The 24,206-nt window shown below is 61.7% G+C and overlaps 1 protein-coding gene across 2 annotated transcripts; it reads right to left on the bottom strand.

Annotated features, from left to right (window-relative positions):
- Positions 1-150: 150 nt before the first annotated feature.
- Positions 151-19,475, bottom strand: SYTL1 (synaptotagmin like 1). Of its 2 annotated transcripts, XM_077838062.1 has the most exons (16): positions 19,354-19,468; positions 17,977-18,123; positions 12,697-13,161; positions 9,969-10,117; positions 9,316-9,421; positions 8,607-8,655; positions 7,397-7,442; positions 7,143-7,228; positions 5,235-5,354; positions 4,580-4,746; positions 3,329-3,428; positions 2,727-2,888; positions 2,348-2,426; positions 1,634-1,733; positions 1,076-1,281; positions 151-488 (listed from the first exon to the last, which is right to left on the bottom strand). In XM_077838062.1, the coding sequence occupies exons 3-16, from the start codon at positions 12,822-12,824 to the stop codon at positions 349-351; spliced, it is 1,638 nt and encodes a 545-aa protein (XP_077694188.1). In that variant the 5' UTR covers positions 12,825-13,161; positions 17,977-18,123; positions 19,354-19,468; the 3' UTR covers positions 151-348. The 2 variants fall into 2 exon arrangements, with proteins under 2 accessions (XP_077694188.1, XP_077694187.1); XM_077838061.1 differs by lacking the exon at positions 17,977-18,123 and having other exon boundaries at positions 19,354-19,475.
- Between the last annotated feature and the right edge of the window lie 4,731 nt (positions 19,476-24,206).

The raw sequence follows: 24,206 nt of genomic DNA, 5'->3' as shown, positions 1-24,206 counted from the left end.
GCAGTGCTCCCCTCGGCCTGTCTGAATCCAGCTCATCCAGCAGCCCCTGCGCGGGGGGGGGGCAGAAGGTAGCGGTGAGCCCCTCCCAGCCCGCCCACGCCAGCAGCATCAGCCGAAAGCACCAGCCAGGTGGGCACAGATCTTCCCCTAGCCCCGCGGCTCGCCCCGTGGGGTTTATTTTCTGTACAGTCACACAGGGAGAGGCCGGGCCTGTGCCCCGGCAGCTCGGTTCCTCTCTAGCCAATACGTCCGGGCCCGGCAATTCCCAGCCGGGGGGTGCGATGGGCTCACCATCCCCCTGAAGCAGGGGCCGGGTGAGGCGTTCAGAGCCAGCACCGGTGCGAGGGGCTAAGTCCGAGGGGTGAGGTTCGTCCGCAGGGGCAGCAGGGCTTCTACCCACTGGCGGGGCTCTGCCAGCAGGCTCTCCCAGACCTGCCGCTCCTCCTCCGTGGAGTCCATCCACGCCACCGGGAGCCCGTAGCTGCTTCCTGCGTAACGACAAAGCGGCACCCTCAGCGGCTGGGCCCAGGAGGGTCTGAGCCCACCGTAGCCCCTGTTGGGGGGCAGGGTCTCTCCCACCCTCCAGCAGGCCCTGCCCTAGGGTGCCGGCAGCCAGCCCCCCCCCTCCATCCTCTCTGTATCCGCCCACGGTCCCCTTCCACAGGGCAGGTCTAGGCCAAGCTGTGACTGCCTGGGCAGAGTGTCCTCGCCCCTGCCCTGGATGCAGAAACAGCCTGGCGTTGTGCGCCCCCAGCAGAGGAATCGAGTCGAACGGACCGGGGGCACGGCCTAGGCCCAGGGCTGCTGTTCGGGAAATCCCAGAGATGATGGGAGTGCGAGGAGGGGGGTTAGGGAAGCAGCAGGGGCTGGCGCTCTGGGGCAGCCTCAGGGGCAGGGGTGCCACTCGCCACCCCTGGAACACACACACCGTAGGGCAGAGGCGCCCATGCCAGGGTGGCCTAACCCGGCCCCCTGCAGGCGCCACCCTTCCCTGTCACGCAGGACCCGCCCGCCTGCCCCACTCCACGGCCAGGAATACCCCTTGCGTGGCATCACCCGCCGGGCACCTGCTCACCTGTGCCCAGGCTGAGCCGGATGCCGCCCAGCTGCTGCTTGGAGAAGGTCTCGTGCTCCCAGACGGTGAACTCGGCGCAGGCCTCACTCAGGTCCTTGGCCTGGAACCCGTCGTACACCATGGTGTGGTTGAACACGGGGCTCAGGCTCCGCTTCACCACTCGCGTCTTCTGGCAGCTCGTCCTGCTGTCGTCGGGCAGCACGTAGCTGGAGGGGGAAGCGCAGCCTGAGCGGGGAGCCCAGGGCATGGGGCCGTGATCGGGCACGAGGGGGCTGCCGGGTGGTTCCCCTGCACAAGAGCCCGGGGCATGGGGGTGCAGCAAGAAAGCGGGTCCCCTGCTGCTCTGACCTGTGAACTGCTGAGGCCGGGGGAGGGGGGGGGGGCTCAGAGGTGGGGGGGGTGGTGGTAGTGGAGGGGTAGAGGCCCCATGCTCCTGTCCCACAATCTCTGCAGCAGAGAGCCTGGCACGGCTACCGGGCACCCCACACCTCCAGCCTGTCTCCCTCCGCTCCAGCCCTGCCTGCCCCCCCCCGCATGGCCGCAGCCCCCAACCCTTACCACTGAATGAAGGAGTCCAGGGTGCCGCTCCGGCTGGGAATGAGACTCTGAGCTGCCTTCACCCAGATGTGCAGCTCTCCCGTGGGAGGGAGCCCAGCCCCTAGAAGAGAGGTGAAAACACAGTGATGGGGGGCAAGGACCCGTGTAAAGGGGGCGGGGGCCACAGCACTTCTCTGGGGTCAGGGCAAGGAGAGCAAGGTCCTCTGGGGGGAGGGGTGAGAACCAGCTATCCTGGCCGTGGGGGGAGAGCCAGCTACACTAGTCTGGGGCCAGGGCGGGGGAGATGACCGCTACTCTGGCCCTGGGCCTGTGGGGGGAGATCCAGCTCCTCCAGCTGGTGTGGGGGAAGGCAGCTCCCTGGCAGGGTGAGGGGGAGGTCAGCTCCTCCGGTTGTGGGGTGGCACAGAAAGTGCCCCTCCAAACGTGGCCACATTTTTATTCCTGTGCATGCTCCTGGGGAGGTGAGGGGGGCACCTGGGCGCGGCATCTGCCCTGCCCCAGGGACAGTCCCATTCCAGCCGGGGCCACCAGCTGCCTACCACTGCAGGGCTGAGTAATCCCCAGCTCAGGGTGGGAGCCGGGCTCCCGCTCAGGGCTGGGCCCAGTAAATAGAGAGGGACCCGGTAGTCACTGGGTTCACAGATCCTACAGCTCGGGGGCGGGGGGGCGCACTAGCCTGAGGGCCGTGCAGGCGAGGGACATGCCCAGTCTCACCTTCAGTACCAGCGGGGATGAACTTTAGTGCGAAGAGCAGCTTGCCCCTGCTGCCGAGAAGGTCGGGCAAGACCCGCATCTGATGGGGAAGGAGCAGAAGCAGAGTTGGCAGGAGAGGCCTATGGCTGAGAGCCGCAAGATCAGCTGGGGAGGGGGACACGTGCAACCGGGAAAGACATTGGGCAGCGCCTGTTCTCTGGTCCCGGGGACGGGGTGTGTGTCTTAATTAAAGCACATCTGGCTTGGGCCCCAGCAAGGCTCCGGGGGCTGGCAGCTGCGGGGCTCGCTCAGCAGGTCACACGCTAATCCCTGGGCCTGAGCGAGGGCAGTGGAGATAACGGGGCAAAGGAGAATCCAGGGCCTGCTGGCCGTCCCTCACCCTGGGCTGCAGGTTGAACCACACTGGGCCCGTGTTGCTCCAGTCCCAGGAGCTGAGCTCGAGCTCGACCTCCCCCATGAAGAGGTTACGCCCCAAGGAGTCGTGGTGCCAGACGGACAGGTTCAGGATCCGGCCCTGGAGCTCCAGCTGCTCGATCTTGTACTGCAGAGCGACGGCAAGAGAGAAGATGCTGGGAACAGTGGTGCCTAGTGGGCAGTGCTCAGGGGCAACCCGGCCCTACACTGCAGCACCCCCCACCCCACCTCCCCAGTGCTGAGTAGATGCCCTTTGGGGCAGGGGGGGAATGTATCCCTCCCCCCTGCTTCCCAGGCCAATGCTCAGCCCCATGCAGTCCATGGGAGCTTCACTGCCCAAAGGACCCAGCCTCCAGCAGCTACTGGGGGGCCAGACCCCAACCCCTTCCTAAGAACAACCCCCCTTCCCCAGCCTCCACGGAGCCACACCTGCCCCCTGCACTGTCCTCCCCTCAGTGCCTCTTAGCCAGAGAGCAGCTCCTGGCCAAGCCCCACTGGTTTCCCCAGGGGGCGGGGGAAGGGCCCATGCCCTGCCCCAGTCCCAGCCTCCGCCCCCACCCTGCTTACCTTGAGGGTCTCGTTGAAGATGGGGTCCAGGCTCCGCTTTTTGACAGTCGTTTTGCGCTTGCTGTTGGATTTGTCTGGCAGGAGGTAGCTCTTGACATACCTGGAAGCCGGGGAGAGGGGGGTGCACGCTGACCCAGGGCTCCTGGGGGAGTGCGGGGGCACACACTGACCCAGGGCTCCCGGGGAGATGGGGGCAGACGCCGACCCAGGCTCCCGGATAGGCATGTACCAGTTCCATCCCAGTGTAGCTCTGTCAGTTAGGGGCAGTTATCCTGGAGCAGCCCCTAATGTAGACGCAGGTATGCGGCTAACGGACAGCGTACATCTCGTCCAGCTGGACTGCTCTGTGGGATCCTTACACCGGTAGAACTGTGTCCAGACTACGGGTGTGGCCGTTTTCTCTGGCCCAGCACAGTTAATGGGGGAGGGCGGGGGGAGGCGCCTTGGCATTTGTGGCTGGCCACTAGCAGTCTGGGCTGGTGGCTTTTTACAGATCTCATTTCACCCACCACTGACATGCAGCCACCTCTCTGCGGCAGCCAGGCAGCTGTTGAACAGCGCCCAGCACAAGCTGCTAGGCCAGGACATGGAGGGGAATCCCTTTGAACACCTGAAACTGCAGGCGGGGGCGGGGTGGGGAGGAAGAGAGGGAGGCAGGACAGTGCCTGGCCAGGCTGTTACCTCTCACTCCCCAGGCCCGCTGCCCCCTCCCTGAGTCACTGGTCTGTGCAGCCCCAGAGACGCACTCCCTGCTGAATAGCCAGCTCCCATGGGTCCTGTAGCCTCAGCGCCCCTGAGCTGTGTGGGCTGCTCAGGCCTGAAGCAGGCTGGGGAAGCCCCAGAGCTAGGAGGGGTTTAAGCCCCCCCTCCAGCCAGGTCCGGGGGCAGGGCAGGCAGCCAGCCCTGATCGGTGTCTGGGGGTAGGGGTTGCAGGCAACAAAGGGAGGCTGGGGCAGAGCAAAGAATCAAGGAGTCCTGATCCTGCGGGGGAGCTCTCAGCCTAAGGCCACCTGGTTTCTCAGCTTGGGGGCAGGGAGGGGTTCCCCCAGGGGCAGGACCGCCTGGACAGGGCACTCTGACCAACAGGGGCTGTTTGGCTGCCCAGTGCCATGGTGCAGTGGGCTTGGGGGGAAGGGCAGAAAGTCCCTATGACCGTGCCCTTGGTCTGGGCATTGGCAGGGCCATCTGAGCCTAAGCACGTCAGGACGGGAGGGCCGAGCCCAGCGGGCCCTGCCCCACCGCGGCACTCACGGGTCCGATCGCTGCTTCTTGGCCTCGGCCAGGTCCCGGCACTGGATGACCTGGATCTGCAGCTCCTTCTTCCTGGCCTCGTACTGCAGGGCAAACTGGATGCAGCCACGCACCTCCACATTCCCCACATCGCTGTCGCTGTACAAGCTCATCATGCTGCCACTCAGCTGCAGGCGTGGGACGGGGGTCAGAGCAGGAGGGTCAGAATGGGGGAGGGGGGCAGGGAGGGACCCCCCCACAGGCAGAGCAGGTAGAATGCAATTGGAGACAGGAGGAGAGACGCAGAGGGGTGCCCAAGCTGGGACCACGTTAATGGCCCCTTGAAACACGGCAAAATCCTGCATCATGTGATGGGGACATGGCCTTAAAATCCCCCTGCCACAGAGCCCGAAGGGCTAAGTGCTGAGCCCACTCCTGACCTACCAGCTGCAGCGACCCTTGCATGGCCAAGGGACTATCAAATGGACAAGCAGAGGCCCTGGCATACACCTCAGTAGGCTTCAGAGTACTCAGAGGGCCGGTACTCATCCGTCCTGCTCCAGCTGCCAACCAATGACTGGTCGGCAACAGCTCTCCACCCAACCCTCTGCCCCAGTTGCCAACAGCCTTCCACTCCAGCCCACCCCTGGTTTTCATCCCCAGCCCTGGCCCATACCGTGGACGAGCTGAGGCTGGATACAGAGGAGCTCATCAGTTTGTTCACGGGGTCCACGCTGTTGCTCTTTGGGGGTGACCCGGCACTGGCTTCCTGGCCGTTTTGAAAGGCCCCGTTACTCTGGGGAACACAAAGCAAACCGGCCCCGAGGGAGCCGTGAGCCGGACATGCGCCTCCCCACACAGCCCCAACCCAGGGACCAGGGCCAAGACAGCGCGATGGCCCAGCCTCCCGACTCCCACACTGCTCCGTGCTGGCCGTTTCAGCAGCCCACGTGCGTGCCGAGCAGGGGCCACCTGGGCATTCCTGACCCCCGGGGAGAGGGGCCTTCTTGACCCAGCCCGTGTCTGCAGCAAGAGCTGGGTCACCGCAGGGCCGGTTCTTGTTTGGAGCGACACTGAGCTCTTTGCCTGAACGGGCTGCAGAGCTCATGCCAGAACAGAGCCAGGCAGGTGTTTCACCCCTGTACCAACCAGCGTCTCCCTGTTTCACCGACGGGGTCGTGGGGCGGGGCAGCCGAAAGCGAAGAACAGCTGGCCGGCCTGGTAAGCACGCGGTGTTTGTAGGGGAACCGGGCTGAGAGGTATGGGACATGGGGGAGATCAGGTGTCCCAGTGGCCGAAGTGAAACTTGTCACCAGAGACGAGGTGGGGGGGGGGTCTCCAGGGTAATTCACCCAACACCAAAAACAATGGACACCCCTGAAGCCGGCCGGTGTTGGACCGTCTGGAGTTAGAGCGACAAAAGAACCCCAAGGAAAGTCTCTGACTAGGGGACCCCGAGGGTAAGAGACAAGGGGCTGGAACTGATACGAGACAAAGAAAGAGCAAAAGTTGGGCTCCGTTATATATCCGTTATTCGATATACTCCTGTAAGGTGGCTCCCGGCGTTCAGGCCTGGCCGAGCGCTGCACGGTGAGAAACACCTTCTCCGCCAGGACAGGACCTTGCTATGAAATCCAGGCTCTAGCTTGCGTGTTCATTTTCCTTTGACCTGTAACCTTGTGCTTCTCAACCCCGAGACCTGTGTTTCTTTGACGCTGACGCTCCACTACAGAAGCACCAGTCTGGGTTTGTGGTAGACCCGGCCAAGTGCCTTGTTCAAAGGAGAGCATTGAACTCTGTGAACTGGGGTGCACGGCGTCCCTGGAGGCCGCAGATCGGGGCGCACTGTGGCTGTGCAGAAGACAAGGGAGCAGGAGGGATATATTGCCAGCCTGCACAGGGAGAGCCCAGAGCGGAGCACCGGTGGGCACAGACAGGGCTCCCTCTGGCTATAAGCAGGTGGTGATTCACCCCCGACATCTCAGATATCCCCAAAAAGTGTCACACGCACCCCTGCACAGGAACAGATGCAGCATCCCACCGCCCCCCCCCCCCACCCAGTATGGCACAGGAACATCTGCAACTCACCCTCCCAGCAGCCAGCCCCACAGGTTGTTGTATGAGCTAAGGAATCTCCTTCCTTAGATATTTTTAAGGTCAGGCTTGACAAAGCCCTGGCTGGGATGATTTAGTTGGGGATTGGTCCTGCTTTGAGCAGGGGGTTGGAGTAGATGACCTCCTGAGGTCCCTTCCAACCCTGATAGTCTATGATTCTGTGATGAGCTGCATTTAAAATAACTGTTTTGAAGCCATTTTAAGCTGATTTAATGCTCTCTTGCGTGGGTGAGTGCCAGCCCGCTCTGCACCAATCAGCAAGTTGTTGTAGGACACCTGGCCCAGGTGTCCTACACCTGCCCCAGCTATGAGATGGGGAGAATATGTGGCAGGGACCCCAGCCATGACTGGCCCTGTCAGTAAGTGACGCAGGTGGTGATGGAGAGCCCGGATTGGGGGGTGAGGATTTCTGTACTGGGGTTTGTCTAGAACATAAAAAGCCCAGGGGCAGACCCAAGCACCTTCCTACCTGTCCTGTGACGAGGCTGTCCGGGGACGGATCAGTATCCACCTCTTCTTCCTCTGCATTCAATGGGTAGAACGGGTTGGTGCTCTCTGTGTTAACAAAGAGGAGGTGTTTGGGTTGGTCTGTGGGACACGAGGTCAGAATACCCCGGGGCCCGCAGCCCGCATGCGGGGCACCGGGCCGAGAGACCTACGAGACTGGGACCCTACAACATCCCATTTCCCCATGCAATTGCAACAGGCTGTAGGGACATTTACCTGGCTTGCCCTCAGCCTCCTGCTTGCTAGACTGACTTGTGTCCTCCTACAGAGACAAGAAAACTGGTTAAAGAAACAGGCCAACTCCACTTATATGGGCTCTTTGGGGAAATACATTCTTATCGGGCTGATCTGCATATGCAAATCACATTAATTACTATCCAAGATCTTCAGACTGTGATGTCGCAGAACTAGGAAGTTCACCAAGTAACAATGACAGCAGCAAAAAAGCAACACACACCCACACTCCCCACTTCCAATATTATTTGTATATTCGAAACAGCTGCCTTGTAAATTTAAATCTGCAGACTGAGGAAGGTTTGCTCTGGAAGTGCAGTTTATACTCTTCAAAGCAGTGGTCCCCAAACTGTTCACGGTCGTGCCCCCCCTCCCCCCGCCATCCTTGTCCACATACACACACACCCAACAGCCAGGGCCAGGCGTGGGGGCCGTAGCTTGGTGGGGAAGGGGGGCGGACAGGGTAAGGGGGCTGAGGCTGGGGTTGGCTCTGGGACCAGGAGCAGAGCCGTGGCCGGGCCAGGCTGGGGGCAGGGCTAGGCCTGGGGCTCCATCCCTGTGCCCCAGACTCTGGGAACCCTCCGATCCAGATCCGCATCTGAGCCCAGCTCTACTATTAACCCTTTGGGGTCACCCACTGATGGGAAGAATTGTGCTCTCTGGGACTGGCTTCTATTTGATAAACTCCAAAGCCCGCTGGAACACCTCCATGTATCAGATCACTGTCTTTCCCCGCCCACTGCCTTTGGGAGCGGTGGGGAAGGAACCAAGGACATTCAGGGCAAAACCCCTTTTCCTGCAAATATAATGGAGACTGGCTAAGGAATGAGAGTCTGAAAAGGGCAAGTCAAGGCACATCCCGCCAGTAACAGTAACTCCAGCGGGCTGGACGTCTGTAGACATTTCTGAGCCTGCTTTTCTGGTTAAATGTGCAGCTTCATATGTTACTTCCACGCAGCCAGGCAGCCCGACTTTTGCTTTTCCCAGCCTCTTGTGATTGTAACCCGGCAGCCCCCACGTCACTGCTTCAGCATTTAACGCAAAACGAAGGCCCAGACGCCGACACATGGCCCCGGGCTGCCACCCTGCTGGTGAGCGCCTCACTAGACAAGGCCGGGTCTGCACCAGGGTGGGGGGCAGTAATTCCTGCGAGGACACCTCTAAATTGCCCACGTCACAAGACGCAACTGACCTGAGCCTCTATGGGATGGGGCAGCTGGTGAGCAGCCTCTTGGGGAAGCCTGTGAGAGGAGAAAATGATTAGTCTTTCTGGACAAGTCTCCAGGCTACCAAGATGTCTGGCTTCCTCCTCCAGGAAGCGGGTGCACCGTCCTGCTCTTCATAGACCCTTCTTCCAAAAGTGGGGCAGCCTCCAGCTGGGGCTGTCCATCCGTCTCTCCCTGCCCCCATTTGCTGGCTTCCCACTTATTTATCTCCCCCTCTGTTTCTGCTTCTTTCCCGCATCCGCCCAGGTGTCTGTTTCAACCTCCCCCCGTCCGCCCCATCCATTTCTCCCTGTCCTCCTAATGGAAGGAAACAGCCAGCTTTACAGTCAGGGAGGATGCAAGCAGCAGCAGGCCCCTTGCTAACCCTCCTCCCAGCCGGCCAGTGGAGATTCTCCTTCACCCACAAAACCCTCCCTACACCCCACGAATGAGCCCCTTCCACACTCCTCTCCCCGGGGCCCGAGTCACCGCCTGCAGCCGCTCCCGCTCGCTACCAGCCTACCAAGGCTGCTCCCATCACGCACACAGCTAAAGGGTGCGTGGCATCAGGAAACTGACACCCACAAATGCACACTCCTTCCCCTCACACAACTGGAAAGAGGCACACACCCACCCGCACACACACACAATTCCTCCTCTCTCCACTTTGGGCCTCTAAGCCAAAAAGCTTCTCACCTGTCCTCAGCATCCGGCACATCAAACGTACCCTCCTCCTCGAATGCTGGCTCACTGATCACCTCCAGGTCCCCCAGGCTGGCACTGTGCTTCGGTCCCCGCTCACCTGCTCACAGGGATCATGGAAATCTAAAGGGACTGAAGCAACATCTCCCCCTCCCTGCCCTGTCCCAGTGTCAGATTCCCGGCTCACTGAAATCGGGGCCTCTAGGGCACGACGTCCCCACGGGACAAAGCCGGGTCCCTCGCCAGCCTCTCGGCAAGCTGCAGCCACTAGATGGGGACAGCCCCACACCAGGGCAGGCTGGCACACAACTGGATGCAGCTGTGAGAGTCAGGACACCTCTGCCATGCTAGCCTGGCAGAGGCTCATGGACATCCAGGCAGCTGACCCTGGGATTTCGGGCTGGGCAGCTCACCATTGGTCAGATGCAGACGATTTTCTCTGATCCTGGGCGGGCAGGGCCTCCCCCCGTTTTCAGAATTGCAGCAAGGGCGTGCAACACATGATGGGATTGCCATGAGGCTCCCTGAGGATTTGACCAGCATGCACCAGCTTAGGCAGCGTTCAGTGCTGGGTCCCTCTCCTCTATCAGGCACCCAGCAGAAGCTCCCCTGAGATCCCAGAGGCCAGACCCTCTCCCAGCTCTTACCTTTGGGTTTCTTCTTCCTGCGGATGGAGGCCCGAACGAGATCAGAACCAAAGTGATTGTGCCGGTGGCACTTGGAGCGGACATCGCAGAACCAGTCCCCGGTCAGGATCTTCAGCTGGGTGGGATCAGAAACGGACTCGCGCAGTTTGCTGGGGGCGAGGAGAGGGGGAATGTTTGAGCCACTTCCCGGAAACATACTCGTCCCATCACAGCACCCGGGAGGGACTAGCAACCACAGTCCACTGCTGGTGTCCGCCTGCTTCAGATCAGCAGCTGGGCTTCCATTTCCCCCCCACCGTCTGTTCTACCCATCCGCTGTTGGCCAGGAGACATGATCAGTACTCAACGAGGGCTGAACCGCCCCCACAAACACATCAGCTGCCCACGGCCAGCCCCAGCCTCTCCCCCAAGGTCCCACCTGGCCAGCCAACACGCCCCATAGGCGAACGGTGCAAACTTCCAGTGGGGGATCAGGCCACAGAGTCTGAGCAGCTTAAAGAAACTCGGTAAAGGCAAATCCTTCTGCTTTGCTAAAGCCTTTCCATGGTAAGAATGACACGCCCAGCACCGGCACCCGCTTCTATCCCCTGCACCCCAAACCTCAACGCTTATCCCCCTGTACCCCAATGCTGATCCCCCTGCACCCCGACGCTGATCCCCTCTCTGCCCTAAACCCTGACACTGACAACCCTGCAGCCCAAAGGTGATCCCCTATACTCCAATGCTTTATCACCCTGCTTCCTAATGCTGGTACCCCCATACCCCAAAGCTGATCTCCCTCAACCCCAACACTGGCAACCCCCTGTACCCCAAACCCCAATGCAGATCCCCTGTACCCCAACCCTGATGCCTCCTGTACCCCAAACCCCAATGCTGATCCCCTGCACTCCAACGTTGGCACCCTCTGTACCCCAAACCCCAATGCTGATCTCCCTGCACCCCAATGCTGGCACCACCCGTACCCTAAACCCCAATGTTGATCCCCCTGCACCCCAATGTTGATCCCCTCTCATCCCTGCACCCCAACGCTGGTACTCCCTGTACCCCAAACCCCAATGCTGATCCCCAAACCCCAATGCTGATCCCCCTGCACCCCAACGCAGATCCCCTCTCTGCCCCAAACCCTGACACTGACACCCCTGCAGCCCAAAGATGATCCCCTATACTCCAATGCTTATCACCCTGCATCCTAATGCTGGTACCCCCATACCCCAAACCCCAATGCTGATCTCCCTGTACCCCAACACTGGCAACCCCCTGTACCGCAAACCCCAATGCAGATCCCCTGCACCCCAACCCTGATGCCTCCTGTGTCCCAAACCCCAATGCTCACCCTCCTGTGCCCCAAACCATGATGCTGACTCTGCTGTACCCCAAACCATGACACTGATCGCCCTGCACCCCAAACCGACACCCCGTGCACCCCAAACCCCTACTACCAAACAACAAAACCCAGAAAATTAATCTTAAAAAGCCAAACTAACAATCCTCCCTCAAGCAGAGTTTTTAACCTGTAGAGAGAGGAGAGTCAGAGTCTCCAGGAAATCCACTAGGGACTTCTATGCCATGGATTTTACGTGCTCAGACACCAAGGTGACGGGCAGCAGGATAAAATCTTAAGATCACAAACCCCTGTCTACACTCGGGCTTCGTCCATCGATGGGAACCAGGTGTCTTTTGAAAGACGTGTTCCCTGATCCCAGCGTGGACCGGGCAGTTGCAGGCTTAATGTGTGTTGGCTGGTCAAAGCGAATCCTAAAAATGAACCTTTGAACCTCGTGAGGACGCAGCCAAGGTGCCCAGCGGGGCCGAGAATATGCACACGCGGTGATACGTGGCTCCTTCTCCCAGCGAGGGCAGAGCAAAGATACCGGCACAACCGTGCCTCCCCGCTGCAGAGAGAGGTGGGTCCTTACAGCCAGAGCACCAGCTTGGTGCAAAATCCGAGCGGCACCAAGGGGCTGTAGATTTTACCTCCGTGGAGCTAGCTGAGGTTAATCCCTGGTGGGGGGTCTAGTGTTGCCGTTGACTTGGGAGGCAATGTGGCCTAATGGATAGAGCACCAGACTGGATTTAGCAGACCTGGGTGCTATTCCTGGCTCTGCTGCCGGGTGGCTGTGGGCAAATCACGGCACCGCTCCGTGCCTCGGTTTCCCCATCTCTACAAAGGGGGATATTGATGCTGATGTGCTTTGTAAATGGCTTTCAGCTCTGCTGATGAGAGCCAGGTATTACTATTTGACACACCAACTCAGTGGTTTGAGCATTGGCCTGCTAATCTCAGGGTTGTGAGTTCAATCCTTGAGGGGGCCATTTAGGGATCTGGGGCAACTATGGGGGATTGGTCCTGCTTTGAGCAGGGGGTTGGACTAGATGACCTCCTGAGGTCCCTTCCAACCCTGATATTCTATGATCTATGATCTCTGACCAAGGTAAAGACCCCCTGTGCGTTGGGGCCCCAGGGACACAAGCAGGCTTATGTACAATCCCATCTTTCAGCCATGAGGACCTGGCGCTAACCCACCCGGCTCAACGGCTGTGTGGCCACTCGGCTTCCCGCTGGCTTGGCTCGAGCTTAAGTCAACCGGGGACCCATTTAAGCCAAAAAGAAATAAGCCGCTCAAACTGGAATGAAAGCCTCCCCGTGGGGGCCTGCCCCAGCTGAACTAACCCACCGCAGATGCGTGTGCAGACCAGGCATGCACCCGACAGCATCTCCTGGGCTCACCTGATGCGTCCTTCCTCCAGCACCCTGAGCCGCAAGTCCCTGCTCAGCACCTCCACAATAGCCTCGTACTCTTCTTCCGTCAAGAAGCTCAGATCCAGCAGCGCATCTGTGTCTATGTCCTGGGCCATGGTGAGGCTGGCTGTGCCCGGGGAACAGGACTGGTACTGCCCGGGGCAGAGCCACGCCTCTCCCGCGGGGCTCTCTTCCCAACGCACAGCAAGCCCAGGAACAAGCCGCGAGGTCAGCCCTGGCCCCTCAGTCCCAGGTGCCTTCACCCCGTCACTGCCCGCCGCAGAACCAGGGGGATGACGGGCAGCTGTCCGCTAGAGCCATTCTGCCACTTTGCCAGGGCCCAAAGGTAGCAAGGCGCGCCCAACGCGGGGGCGGGGAAGCACGTGGCAGCCCTCAGCTCCGGTCCGCACCGCTCCGTGGGCCCATCAGCAGGGCACGCTCCATCTTGACCGCCTGCGGAGACAAAGCCAAAAGAGGTGAGGACCACCCCAGATCCCCTCTTAATGCAGGAGCCTGCGGGGAAGGAAGGGGCCTGGGGACCGGCCACCACCTCCCGAACGAGTCTCGGCTTCTGAGGGACCCTGGCAGCAGAACCGGGCAAACCCAGAAGTCAGACAGGCTCAGTCCGGGTCTCCCATGCGCCCGTGGCTGGGGTGTGCGTGTGCTCACTCCCACGGCCAGCTAACGCCATTCTCCTTTCGCTCGGCTGCCAGCAGCCTGGGAGGGGAAGCTGGAGCTGCAGGGTGTGTCTAGGGCCTCTGGCTCAGGTACAGAGCCTGGCGTCCCTGCCCCCAGCCATTGCTCATCTGCAGCGTCACCCTTGCCCACGACCCTGCACACGGCCCCCATCTCCCCTCCACTAAACGAGTCTCCAGGAGCCCCCGCTGGCGGCAGGTCCATAACAACGTATTGGTCTCGCTGCCAATCAGTAACCCCCCCCTCCCACCCCGCAGAACGCCTTGCTAGCCGGGAAAGCGAGGCGCGAGTTGCTCAGTCAGTCAGCCCACAGGAGGTCCCGGGCCCCCGGCCTGGGCTCAGAATGCCCGAGCATCTGTGGCCCAGCCCTCAGACACCAGGGACGCCCCTAGTAAGGGCTCGCCGGGTACGTTGTGGCCACTCGAAGCCAGGTACACCCTGACCTTTGCCAGGCTCACCCTGCACGAGCCCGGCCCTGGGGGGCAGAAGGGCACGTCCGGCCTGGCCTTCTGACCCCCTGCAGGCAGATGGCCCCCTCCTGGGGATGGAAGAGCCTCTGTTAGCGATGTAACCGGCACCTGCAGGGCAGATCTGCCAGCAGCAGAGGCCTTCCTCCCCCGCCTCCACCCCACCCACACAAACCAGCAACTTCAACTGCCTGCAGCAAACGCTCCAGCCAGACATCCGGGTGTCGTAACCGCCCAGCTCTGCTGCCACCCCGCAGGAGGCAGCGGGGCAGGCGAATCGGCCGCAAGGGGGAAAGCGCAGCCAGCCCAGCCCCAGCCTCGTCCAGCAAGAGGCGCTGTGGGGAACGGGATTGAGGCGCTGGCTCCCAGGTAGTTCGGGAGTCTGGCAAAGCAAGAGCTCAGCAGCCCCTGGTCTCCGAGCGGGGATGGACTGTCCAGCCATCTGCGGCTACAACGGGGGCAGCCACCGAGCCAGATCTGAAGGAAGGAGTAACAATAAAATGTCTGGAATTTCTCTATCCCCTTCCAGGCTAAGATCTCGCTGCACCTCAGCCATTGGTTAGCAGAGCCTCGCCAGGGGTGGGTCTTATTGCAGAGGGGGAAACTGAGGCCCAGAACGGGGCAACAGTTTGCCCCAGAGCAGCAGTGGCAGAGCCAAGAACAGAATCTCGATCTCCTGGGTCACTCTGTCGCCTTAGCCGCACGGCAGCAGGGTCCCCGCAGCGCTGTCCCCACTCAGCTTTCTCCAGACATTCGCAATACAGGGGATGCGACATGGTGCTGGGCTGGACTCAGGCCTGGAGGAAGGGGGTGCAATTCCCACCCTTGTCAGTAGGAGTCACCCCAGCTTGCACCAGGGTTTTATGTGGCCCAAATGGTAAAACCAAGAATCAGCCCAAGAGTATCACTCTGGAGCCCTGGCCAGCCACACGGGTGAGAGATCCCAGAGCCAGGCGACCCAGTCAGCCCACTCCTGGGTCCCCACTAAATCCACAAGCCAGATGCAGCACAGGAGCCCCTGTCCCTGCCTCTGGGCCAGCCCACTCAACAGTCAGGGGCCAGTCCCCCTCGCAGCCAGCTGTGTCTGTGTTTGCCCAGGGTGTTTGCTCAGAGCGAGCTCTGCCCGTGTTAGAATCATAGAAACATAGAATCATAGAATAACAGAGTTGGAAGGGACCTCAGGAGGTCATCTAGTCCAATCCCCTGCCCAGAGCAGGACCAATCCCAACTAAATCATCCCAGCCAGGGCTTTGTCAAGCCTGACCTTAAAAACTTCTAAGGAAGGGGATTCCAGGGCTGCGCCCTGGGGGGTGATGGCCCGGAGAGTGCCAGTCATCCCCGGGGTTTTCCAGGGGGAAGCGGGAAGGAAGCCTTTCCTGGCGCATTAAAGCGCCTCGCTGTATCTTTAAGGGCTGGTGCATTCCCCGGTCGCATTGCAGCACAGCGGCACGACACCAGGGAGAGGGACTTTTCAAGGGCGCACGGTGGGGCTGGGGCTTCCCCCTTTGGGGGCCAGAGGGGCATTCAGTCCCCAAGACCGCCCACGTAGGAGCTAGTTGGTGCCAGGTGCAATGGTGGTTTCTGGGATGGGGACAACCGGCCAGCAGGAACTGAACTGAGCCCCCCCCCAAACTCCTCTTACACAGAGCGCCAAGAGCCAAGCCCTGACTTTGGCCTATCTCCTGGGCTGCAGATGCGCTTGGCTGTTGCCACACAGCAAGCGACCTGCGCAGACCTGTCCCTGCAATTTGCGTTGAGAAAGAGCCTGCCATGACAGGATAGAGGGCGGTTGCAACAGAAGCAGCTTGTGGGGGCTAAGGGGCATCGCCCAGTCTGCTGAGTGCCAGGAAGCGGCGCGAAGAGGAAACGAGATTGCATGTCACACTGGGGCAGGAAAGGGGCAGCAACAGAGCCAGGCTCCGAATTTGCCCTTGCCTGCGGCCTGGCCTTTGCTCACCCCGCATGGCCTAGTGGACTGAGCATGAGACTAGGAGCCAGAAACCGTCCGAGTTCTTTCCCCCACTTGCCGCGTGACCCTTCCCCTCACTGGGCCCATCTAATCGAGGGCCACGGAGAATGGCCTCTGGCCGCCGGTGGGGCAGAGCTAAGCAGGGCTTCGGGGAGCCAGCCCGGGGGCCAGTCAGAGGGCTTGCTTGCTCCGAGGACTCCAGCTGGCTGACGGGATGCTGTCCTGAGCTGCCAATCAGCGCCCCTGGTGTCTAGGGTTGTAATGCAATGTAAGCCTGGAACCCGGAGTGGAGGTGGAGGCCAGTTGTGGGCAGGCGGCGTGAGGCCCATGGCAGGCCCACACGGGCATAGCGCAGACCAGGCAGGTGCCAGGTGTCCAGCTGCTGGTGGAAGGGTACCAGCTGCGCCGGGGCGGGGGTTGCACCCGTCAGTCTGGGCTCTGTGCCATCCCCAGTCCTGAGCAGCTGGGATTTAACGGGACAGCCAGCGGGGGAGGGAGATTGGGACCAATGCAGCGCCCCTCCCAGAAGGAAAACATTTGCAGAGTCAAAGGAGCAACCCTTGTCACGCAGCGCGCGCCGGGCCCGTGGCACCACCAGGGCACGAAAATGCTCCAGTTCCAGCACCAAGGCGAGCCCCCGCCGACAACTTACTCTGGGCAAGGACAGTTCCCCCTCCTCCGGCCGCTGGGGGCTGGGCACTGAGCCAGTACCTAGGGAGGAGCAGGGCTGGGATCCAGCCAAACCAGGAATCCAGTGTGGGATTTGCCTTCCACTGGGCCCTGTGCCAGGCAGGGAGGTGCAGCCTGGGTTGTTCACCTGGCAGGGGCAGGACCAGGGAGCTGGCATTTCCCCCAGGAGCTGTGTGTGGCCCACCTGGGGGTGGGGAGCAGGGACCACTGGGCAGCCCCAGCATCGCCAGCGGGTCCCTGCGGCCCACTGCCAGCTGCCAACGCTCTCCCTGCCCCCATGCCCCACCCTGCTTGCATGGGGGCGGGGCGGGGGGTGGACGAGGAAAGCAGGAAGCCAGTAGCAGGTCCCAGCCTGCCGCCCCAACCCCGTGCAAGCCTGGGCTGGATGGCACCGGGAAGCGGGCATGCCAGCTCCATCCTCCCTCCAGTGGTGGGGCAGGAGCGGGGCAGGGGAGAGGCCCAACTCCCCCTCCAGCCCCGCTGCCAGGCTGGGGGTCCCCATGGCCAGACCTGAGGCCTCCCTCTCAGAGGGTCATGTCCCCCCAGCTCCAGGGCAGAGACCTGGCTTTGATTCCCCTGCCATGCCCACTGTCCTCTGGGGCTAGCCAGGAGCTGCCCCTCGGGAGTCCCTGCCAGCCCCCCGGGAGTGGGGGCATCTTTGCCTTGCTCTCACCGGAGCCCGTCACTGCCCCACCTCTGAGCACACCATAGGGACCTGGTGCCCGTGCTGCCCCCGGGACGAGCCCCAGGGTGGGCTGGGGGCCCTGGGCTCCATGGGCCTCTCCCAGCGGGGAGTCTCCCTTCAGCTCTACACAGGTCCCTCCTGGGCCTCGGGGCGGCCCTGCTCCCACGGGGAATGGTCCATGGAGGCCCCCACAGAACGGGGGCCCGTCTCCACATCCCCTCAACACACAGCACGCAGCCCCTGCCCTCCCCTTGCACCCCCCCTGACCCCAGACTCACAAGCACCCCCTCTCCATGCCCTACCCCTCGCCCCTTGCCCTGTCCCTCCTCCCCATCGGTGGAAGCCCTGGACCTGAAGGATTCCCAGTTATATGGAGCCCCCGGGATCGAGCGACCCGGGAGCTGCAGTCCCATCGGTGCCGAGACAGAAGTCAGGGGAGAGGGTGGGTCCCCCCTGCATAGAGATCCTGGGACAGGTGAAAGCAAAGCCGACTGCAGAGGAGAAGAGTGGCTGACTCCTGGCCCAGCCCACTGCTCCACCTTTCGCCCTTCCAAGACAGAGAAGCTGGGGTCTCTGGGAAGAGACCGAACAAACCAAGGCCTTGCCTGCGCTCTCCGGCCGTCCGGGATTTCATGGCACATAGAAAGAGGATGGGGAGGCATGGGCCAGCGGGCTTGGCTGAGCCCTGCTCCCCCACCCCAGAGGTGGCTGCATTTCAGCAGCGAATGAAGCAGCTGGGGCCGGAGCCGGGGAGGCAGCACCTTCTGGAGGAGGTTCCCGCTGTCTTGTTAATTCCACGCAGCTCTCTGCCTCCATGGGCTGCAGGCTGATCTCCATCACGGGCAGCATCCTGTTTACTGCCTGCTGCAAATGAAGCCCACGCGCCTCTCCTCCAGAGCGGCCGCCCGCTGCACCAGGAATCAAAACAGAGGCTGAGGTCTGACCATCCCGCTAGAGACGCCCTCGCTACGGGCTCTGCGGCCGTGCCCGGCTGGGACGCTGGTGGGTAGCGTACACACACACAGCGGGTCTGGGGGTGGGGGAAGCCAGCCCCGTTTGTTTATGAAAGCCGCTCAGCACAGCGCCCCAAATAAGATCGGCTGAACCAGGGAGCGCGGCTCTCCAGCAACACCCATGTACACCCGCGCCCTCGGCCCCGTCGCCAGGCGCAGACACCCGAAGCAAACCTGGCGCACGCCCCCCCCCCCCGCACCCCGCACCCGGCTCCAGGCAAACCCGCTCCCGTCCCTCCAGAGCACTGCACTGCGAGCTGAGACACAAACCGCACCCAGAGCACTTCCCAAGCTTGAACGACGCTCGGCCAGGCACCAGGCTCTCTGTGCTTCAGCACTGCAATGCGGCCACCTCTGGGGTGAAACGCGGCAGCTGTTTCACAGCACACCCCACCACTAGGTGCACAGAGATATGTACATCCCTGCTTTCCAGCCAGTTCTCTGGGTCTTTGTTTTCCACCCTGACCACTCGCCATCGCAGGAGTAGGACCGTGGTCTCCGATCCCAGCCAGAGGACAGCACCCACAGCATGGCAGCTACGCCACTCCTGCACAAATCCAGTCCCCACCGAAGTGGAGCCTTTGGGCCCAGTACGCCGAGCGCTCCCAACCCCCAGTGACTATGGATCCGCACCCCCCAACTAGACCCCAGCCCCTTTGCCCGGGAGAGCGGCACACCTCCTGCTGGCGAGACCAGGGGCTGGGGCTCCAGGTAACCTGGTCCCCTGGCAGTAGCATGGCCCATGCTCCAGGCAGGAAGGAGGAAGATGGGGTGGGTACCCCTGCCATGCTGCAAAGAAGCGGGGCAGTCCCTGGAGCTAGCTCCCCACCCCCCACCCCGCACACCACAGACTTCCCAAGAGACCAGCCAGGCATTCGTGTCTGAACAGGACCCAGGAGAGGAAATACCTGCCAGCTGGTACCGTGAGGTCAGCTCGAAGCACTGCCTCCCCATACCAACCAGCCACCCCACCGGGACCAGGGGCTCCTCCTCTGCAGGGAAGGGGTGAGGTCCAAGGCCTGCAGGGCATGCAGGAGGGGGTGGCTGCATCGTATTCCTGGAGGTTCAGGCACCCCAAACCCCGCCAATCTTGGCAACAGGTGGAGAGCGCAGGAGGTGCGTTACCTGTCCAGGTGGGCGCCTAGGCTGGAGGGAGGAGAAGGCGACCAGGTGAGCTGGGGCCTCGCAGGGACCTCTCCAGGGGCCCTGAGCCTCCTCCGGAGGAGCAGAAGTTTGCTCTCTTCCGTCACCCCCACCCCTGCTGTGTTTGCAAAGCTACACAGCAGCCGACCTAAGGCTGAGTCAACCGCAGAGGGGAGGAAACACCTACCCACAGAGCCGAGAGGAAACTCGGGCCTGGAGCAAGAGCCGCCCGCCGGACCGGACTGGGTGGTGTCAGACACGAGGGGGTGGCATAGCCGAAGAGCCCAGCCGCGCACACTGCGGAGTCTCTGCAACCCAGAGAGACCCGGCTGGACCAGGAGCTCATCAGGGCAGGGTCATGGTCCGCCAGCCAGCATGAGGGGGCCTGATCCTGATGGGGGAGCCCTGGGTGCCAGCACCATACAGAGGACCCCCCCCCATCCCTTCCCTTCTGAATCGCTGCCCACCCTCCCTGCCGGGCCAGGCCCCGGGGGGTGCTCCCAGTAGCTGCCAGGGATAAATCGAGCTGAGCCTACATCCTGGCTGCCCCCAGATGGGGCACAGCTGACCACCCCACCAGGGAGCCGTTGCCGTCCCAGCATGTGGGTGTGGGTGGGGGGTATCTATGAGCCAGCCTCGGCTCAGTTCCACAGGCCGCGCCCGCCGGGGCGTCACTCGCGTGAGTCGCCTCGACACGCAGCTGGCCACGGTGCCCCTGGCCCACTGCTCTCTCCCCCTCCGGCTACAGGGGGATGCAGCCCCACTGGTGTCTGCAGCCAGGTCCTTCGCCCCCTCAGCACACCCCGGGGCTGTCCGTGGTTGAGGGGTTCAGGAGGAGAGTTCTGCCCACCCTCAGCAGGTGGCTTTGGGGCCCTATCGGGAGCTGCAGAACTGAAGACTGTGGCTCCTGAATCACTGTTTAGAAGGCGAGTACCCCGAGTACCCGGTCCCATGGCAGGGGTCAGGATCCAGAATCCCCTAACCCCAGCGGTCAGCACCTCTCTTCAGGGCCAGATTAACTCTCCTGTGAGTCCAGGGCTATTCGATTTTGTGGGGCCCCTATCTGAGTGGGTGTGGGCTCTGGGTGGGAGTTTGGGTGTGGGAGGGGATGTGGACTCTGGGTGGGAGCTTGGGTGCGGGAGAGGGTGCAGGCTCTAGGCTGCGGCAGGGGGCGGGGATGCAGGAGGGGGTCAAGGGGTCGGCCCTTACGTCAGGCGGCTCCCAAAACCAACCAGCACACCCCTCTGGCTCCTAGGAGGGGGAGGCAGGGGGGTCTCTGCAGCATGCCACTGCCCCCACAGCTGCTATTGGCAGCAGTTCCCAGCCAATGGGAGCTGCGGAGTCGGCACTCAGGCGGGAGCAGCACATGGAGACACACACACACCCCGCCCCCGGGGGCTGCAGGGACGTGCTGGACGCTTCCAGGAGCGGCGCGGAGCGAGGGCAGGCAGGGAGCCTGCCTTAGCCCTGCTGCACTGCCAGCAGCGGCCAGGGCCTCTGGGCTCTTTTAAGTCGAACAGGCAATTGTCCCCTTTGCCCCCCATGTCAGCAGGCCTGTTGTGGGGCCCCCCTTAGCCTGAGATCCTCGGCTGCAGCCCCTAAAGCCCCTGCGTTAATCTGGCCCTGCCTCTCTCTCTCTAACCGTCTCCAGCAATAGGTCTCCTGCTGGCTTCCACCAGACGTGACGGGCAAGGACCAGTCTCACGGACAGCTCCTTGCGCCACACAGGGCTGCAGGACGCAGACTAGGGCCTGCTCAGATCCTGCCTCCTCCCCCTGGGTACCTGCCTCTCCCCGGCCCCGGCTCGCTGTCTGCCACTCGGCCAGGCTGCAGGGGCACAAAGCAGTTGGCACAAACCCACCCAACCCCGCCTAGGAAGGCCTCGCCCCTCGGGCATCGGGCTCCAGTCCTCTGTGGCCACAAGGGGGCACGCTTGAGCTCTTGTGAAGGCTCCAGCGCCCGTGAGGCAGGAGTGCCCACCGGCCCGTCTGCACCTGAGAGTCTCCAGTCCCGCTGCCTCCCGCGGGGTCTCCTGCTCCATCAGCCGCCCTCCTGCTCTGGCGACTAGGGGAGATGCCAGACAGGGCCAGTGCATCCGGGGGCCCCTACCCAGGGGGGCACCTCCACTTCTCAGCAGCCTCTGACAGGAAGGGGGGAATTTCACTGCTGTGGGGGGGGGGTGAGAGGCCCCTTTTTGAAGGTTGCCGGGGGGCGCTGTGTGACCCCCCCCCGGCCAGTCCAGCCTGCAGAACCCATCGTCCGTTCTGCAGTGCCCTCACAATGACAGATTTCACACACACACACACAGTGTGAGCTTCCTCCCAGCAGTGCCCTGACAATATCACTCAGGACTCCAGCTGTGTGAGCTTCTCCCCCCCCCTCCCCCCACACTGCCCCCAAAATGCTACCGGGATGTTTTCCTGCTCGAGGTCACAGGAAATACCTCTCGGAACAAAAGCACCTCCCTCCCCAGTCCCGTCCTTTAAAAGAAAGACCAAGGGGATCCGGCTGCGTCAGAGCCCTCTGGGAGCTGTGCAGAATTCTCCCGGCAGTGCCAGCATGCAGGTGGTTCCCCCCAAAGCAGAAGCTCCCCCGACCGGGCAAGTCGTTCTCTCGATTTACGTGGAGATCACTGGGGAAGAAGGAAGCAGCTGACGGTCCCTCTCAGCAGCCGGGCAGTCTGCTCCTAGTGACTAATGGCATCCAGACGCCCAGCACAGCTGGAAAATACCCCGGGGCTTGAGGTGAGGGAGTCTCTGCAAAGAGACTGGTGCCAGGGGCTCACTGCTGCCCTGTGGCAAGGCAGAGAGCTTGGCCGGGGAGGCCCAGGTGCTCCCCACCTCCTGGAAGACATCCAGAGCTTAGTTCTCAAGACTCACCGCTCGCTCTTTGTCACCAGGAAAGGGCTGCTGCTTCCCTCCAGAGCGCTCTGCTCCCCCACCGACACCTTGGGACGCTCCTGGGGCACTGTCCCGTAAGGCCCCTCATTCTCCCCCCACTCCACACACCCACTTTTTATACCAGCAGTGTCTCAGTCAGGCCTCGAAAAGGGGAGTTTTGAAATTGTAGCAATATTTTCCGCCCCCCCGGTCTCCCAGCGCCTGACAGCACCTAACATCCTGCCCCTCCAACTGCTAATCCCAGTCCAGCCCAGCCCAGGCAATTTACGGACGAAAGCCCGCCCTGTCTTGGCTAAGAAACAAGGTGTGCTCGGCCGCGGTAACATCCTAGTGTAGGCCGGATAGAGGTCATTTACACACCGGTTGTTGTTATGTCAAGGGGGAAGCCAACAGGCGTGGAAACTACCAGGCCTTGTCAGCACTAGGACGTCACCCTGTGTTAGCTCCCCGGGGTGAAACCACACTTCTTCCCCCTAGGGCAGACACACCCCGAGAACCAGAGGGCTGAAAGAAATGCCACAAACACACACAGGGGTGTATCCACCCTCCACGGCAGCCGCTGTGAATGAGATCACAGGAGGGAGCCCAGGAGATGGGATTCTGGATTTCCGAGGGCACCAGAAGACGCATCATTTGGCCGTGGGCTGGAGGGAGGCTATGAAACCAGCAGTAGGACAGTGCGCGTTGGGGATAGTTGGGGCTTCTGCCTCCACCGCCCTCGGGAGCAGGCGGTGCTGGAGAGCCTGAGACACTTGGCCAGCGGCTGAGGAAAAGGATGGATCGATTCTGTCCAGAGGACATGGCTACGCTCTGGCCACCCGCTCCTTAACATCCAGCAGCTGCCAACTCGACGGGGCGGTTGTTTGGAACATGGGAATGCAACGCAGGACTCCTGGGTTCCCTTCTGCAGCTGAGAGCCCTTGTAACAAGTCTTAGAGCGGCACTTTCTAGAGGGGCCTGGCCCCGGGGTGTCTCCATCCTGGGACACCTGAGGCCTGGCGTTCAGGGGGGCTGGTTTCCTGCAGCAACTAGCTGTCTCAAGATGGCCACCAGGAGCTGAGGCACCTTACCCTTCTATCACAATGGGCCTTAACCTCTCTGGCTCCAGTTCACCATCCCCCTGCTGCAGACACAGGATAGCAGAGCAACATGGCAGCCTTTCATGTCCCCTTTGCCCTGCAGGGCAGTGGTGAATCGGGCTGTCTGTGCCTCAGTTTCCCTAGGCATCCAACAAGATGTAATACTGCACTACAGTGTGTTCCCCCTCAAAGAATCAGCCCCTGCAAAAAGCTAACGGGTTGTGGTCTTGGTATGTCACTGTATGGCATAACCCATGCCACCCTCACACCCTGTGGCTGCTGGAGAGGCTGTCCCAAAAGGAAGATCACAGTCTCTTATTGCAGGAGTTCAGCCAGTCTAGCTGCCAAGGACCATGGCCAGAGCCCCTGACTGGCTTTTAGAGGCTCCTGCCAAGAGGCCACAAGTAGGGTCAGCCCCAGCCCAGAACCAGGTGCACAGTCTAGCCATACAGCGCCTGCTCTGGACTTTGCCCAGAGTCCACGCTAAGGGACCTCTGCTCCCCAGCTGCAGCCCAGCTCCCCCAGGGCTCGGAGACACCTTTTATTTCACACCAACATCAAGACACAGTTTGAGAAATCATTTATTGGTCAGAATCGGGCAACAAAACCAATAAGAGCACGTTCCCCCCACCTCAGGGGGAAGGCAGCCGCCATCCCGTTTGGAGTACAACCGTCAGCCCCTACGGCACGTGCGGTGACCCCCGAACTGACACCCCAGAGGAAGGTTTGCATGGAAGATCCCAGCCCGGTGACGCTATCACGTTGCTGCACTCAGAGCCCAACACCAGGCTGCCTGGGGAGCCTAATCCTTTGAGCCTAATTGCCTAAATCTCTTTGGAAAGTGCGATTGGGCTCC

Source organism: Eretmochelys imbricata, chromosome 19, assembly GCF_965152235.1.
Source record: "Eretmochelys imbricata isolate rEreImb1 chromosome 19, rEreImb1.hap1, whole genome shotgun sequence".
In the NCBI taxonomy this organism is placed as follows: domain Eukaryota; kingdom Metazoa; phylum Chordata; order Testudines; family Cheloniidae; genus Eretmochelys; species Eretmochelys imbricata.
Note: the sequence above shows the minus strand (reverse complement) of the source record. Positions and strands in the feature narration are given on the sequence as shown.

Bases quoted from the DNA above. Each gene is read 5' to 3' on its own strand.
- SYTL1 (XM_077838061.1), bottom strand. From the start codon at position 12,824: ATGGCCCAGGACATAGACACAGATGCGCTGCTGGATCTGAGCTTCTTG. The intron at 7,443-8,606 runs GTCAGTTGCGTC...TTGTCTCTGTAG, and splicing joins CCCATCCCATAGAGGCTCAG to GAGGACACAAGTCAGTCTAG. The intron at 1,734-2,347 runs GTGAGACTGGGC...CCTCTCTTCTAG, and splicing joins CATCCCCGCTGGTACTGAAG to GGGCTGGGCTCCCTCCCACG.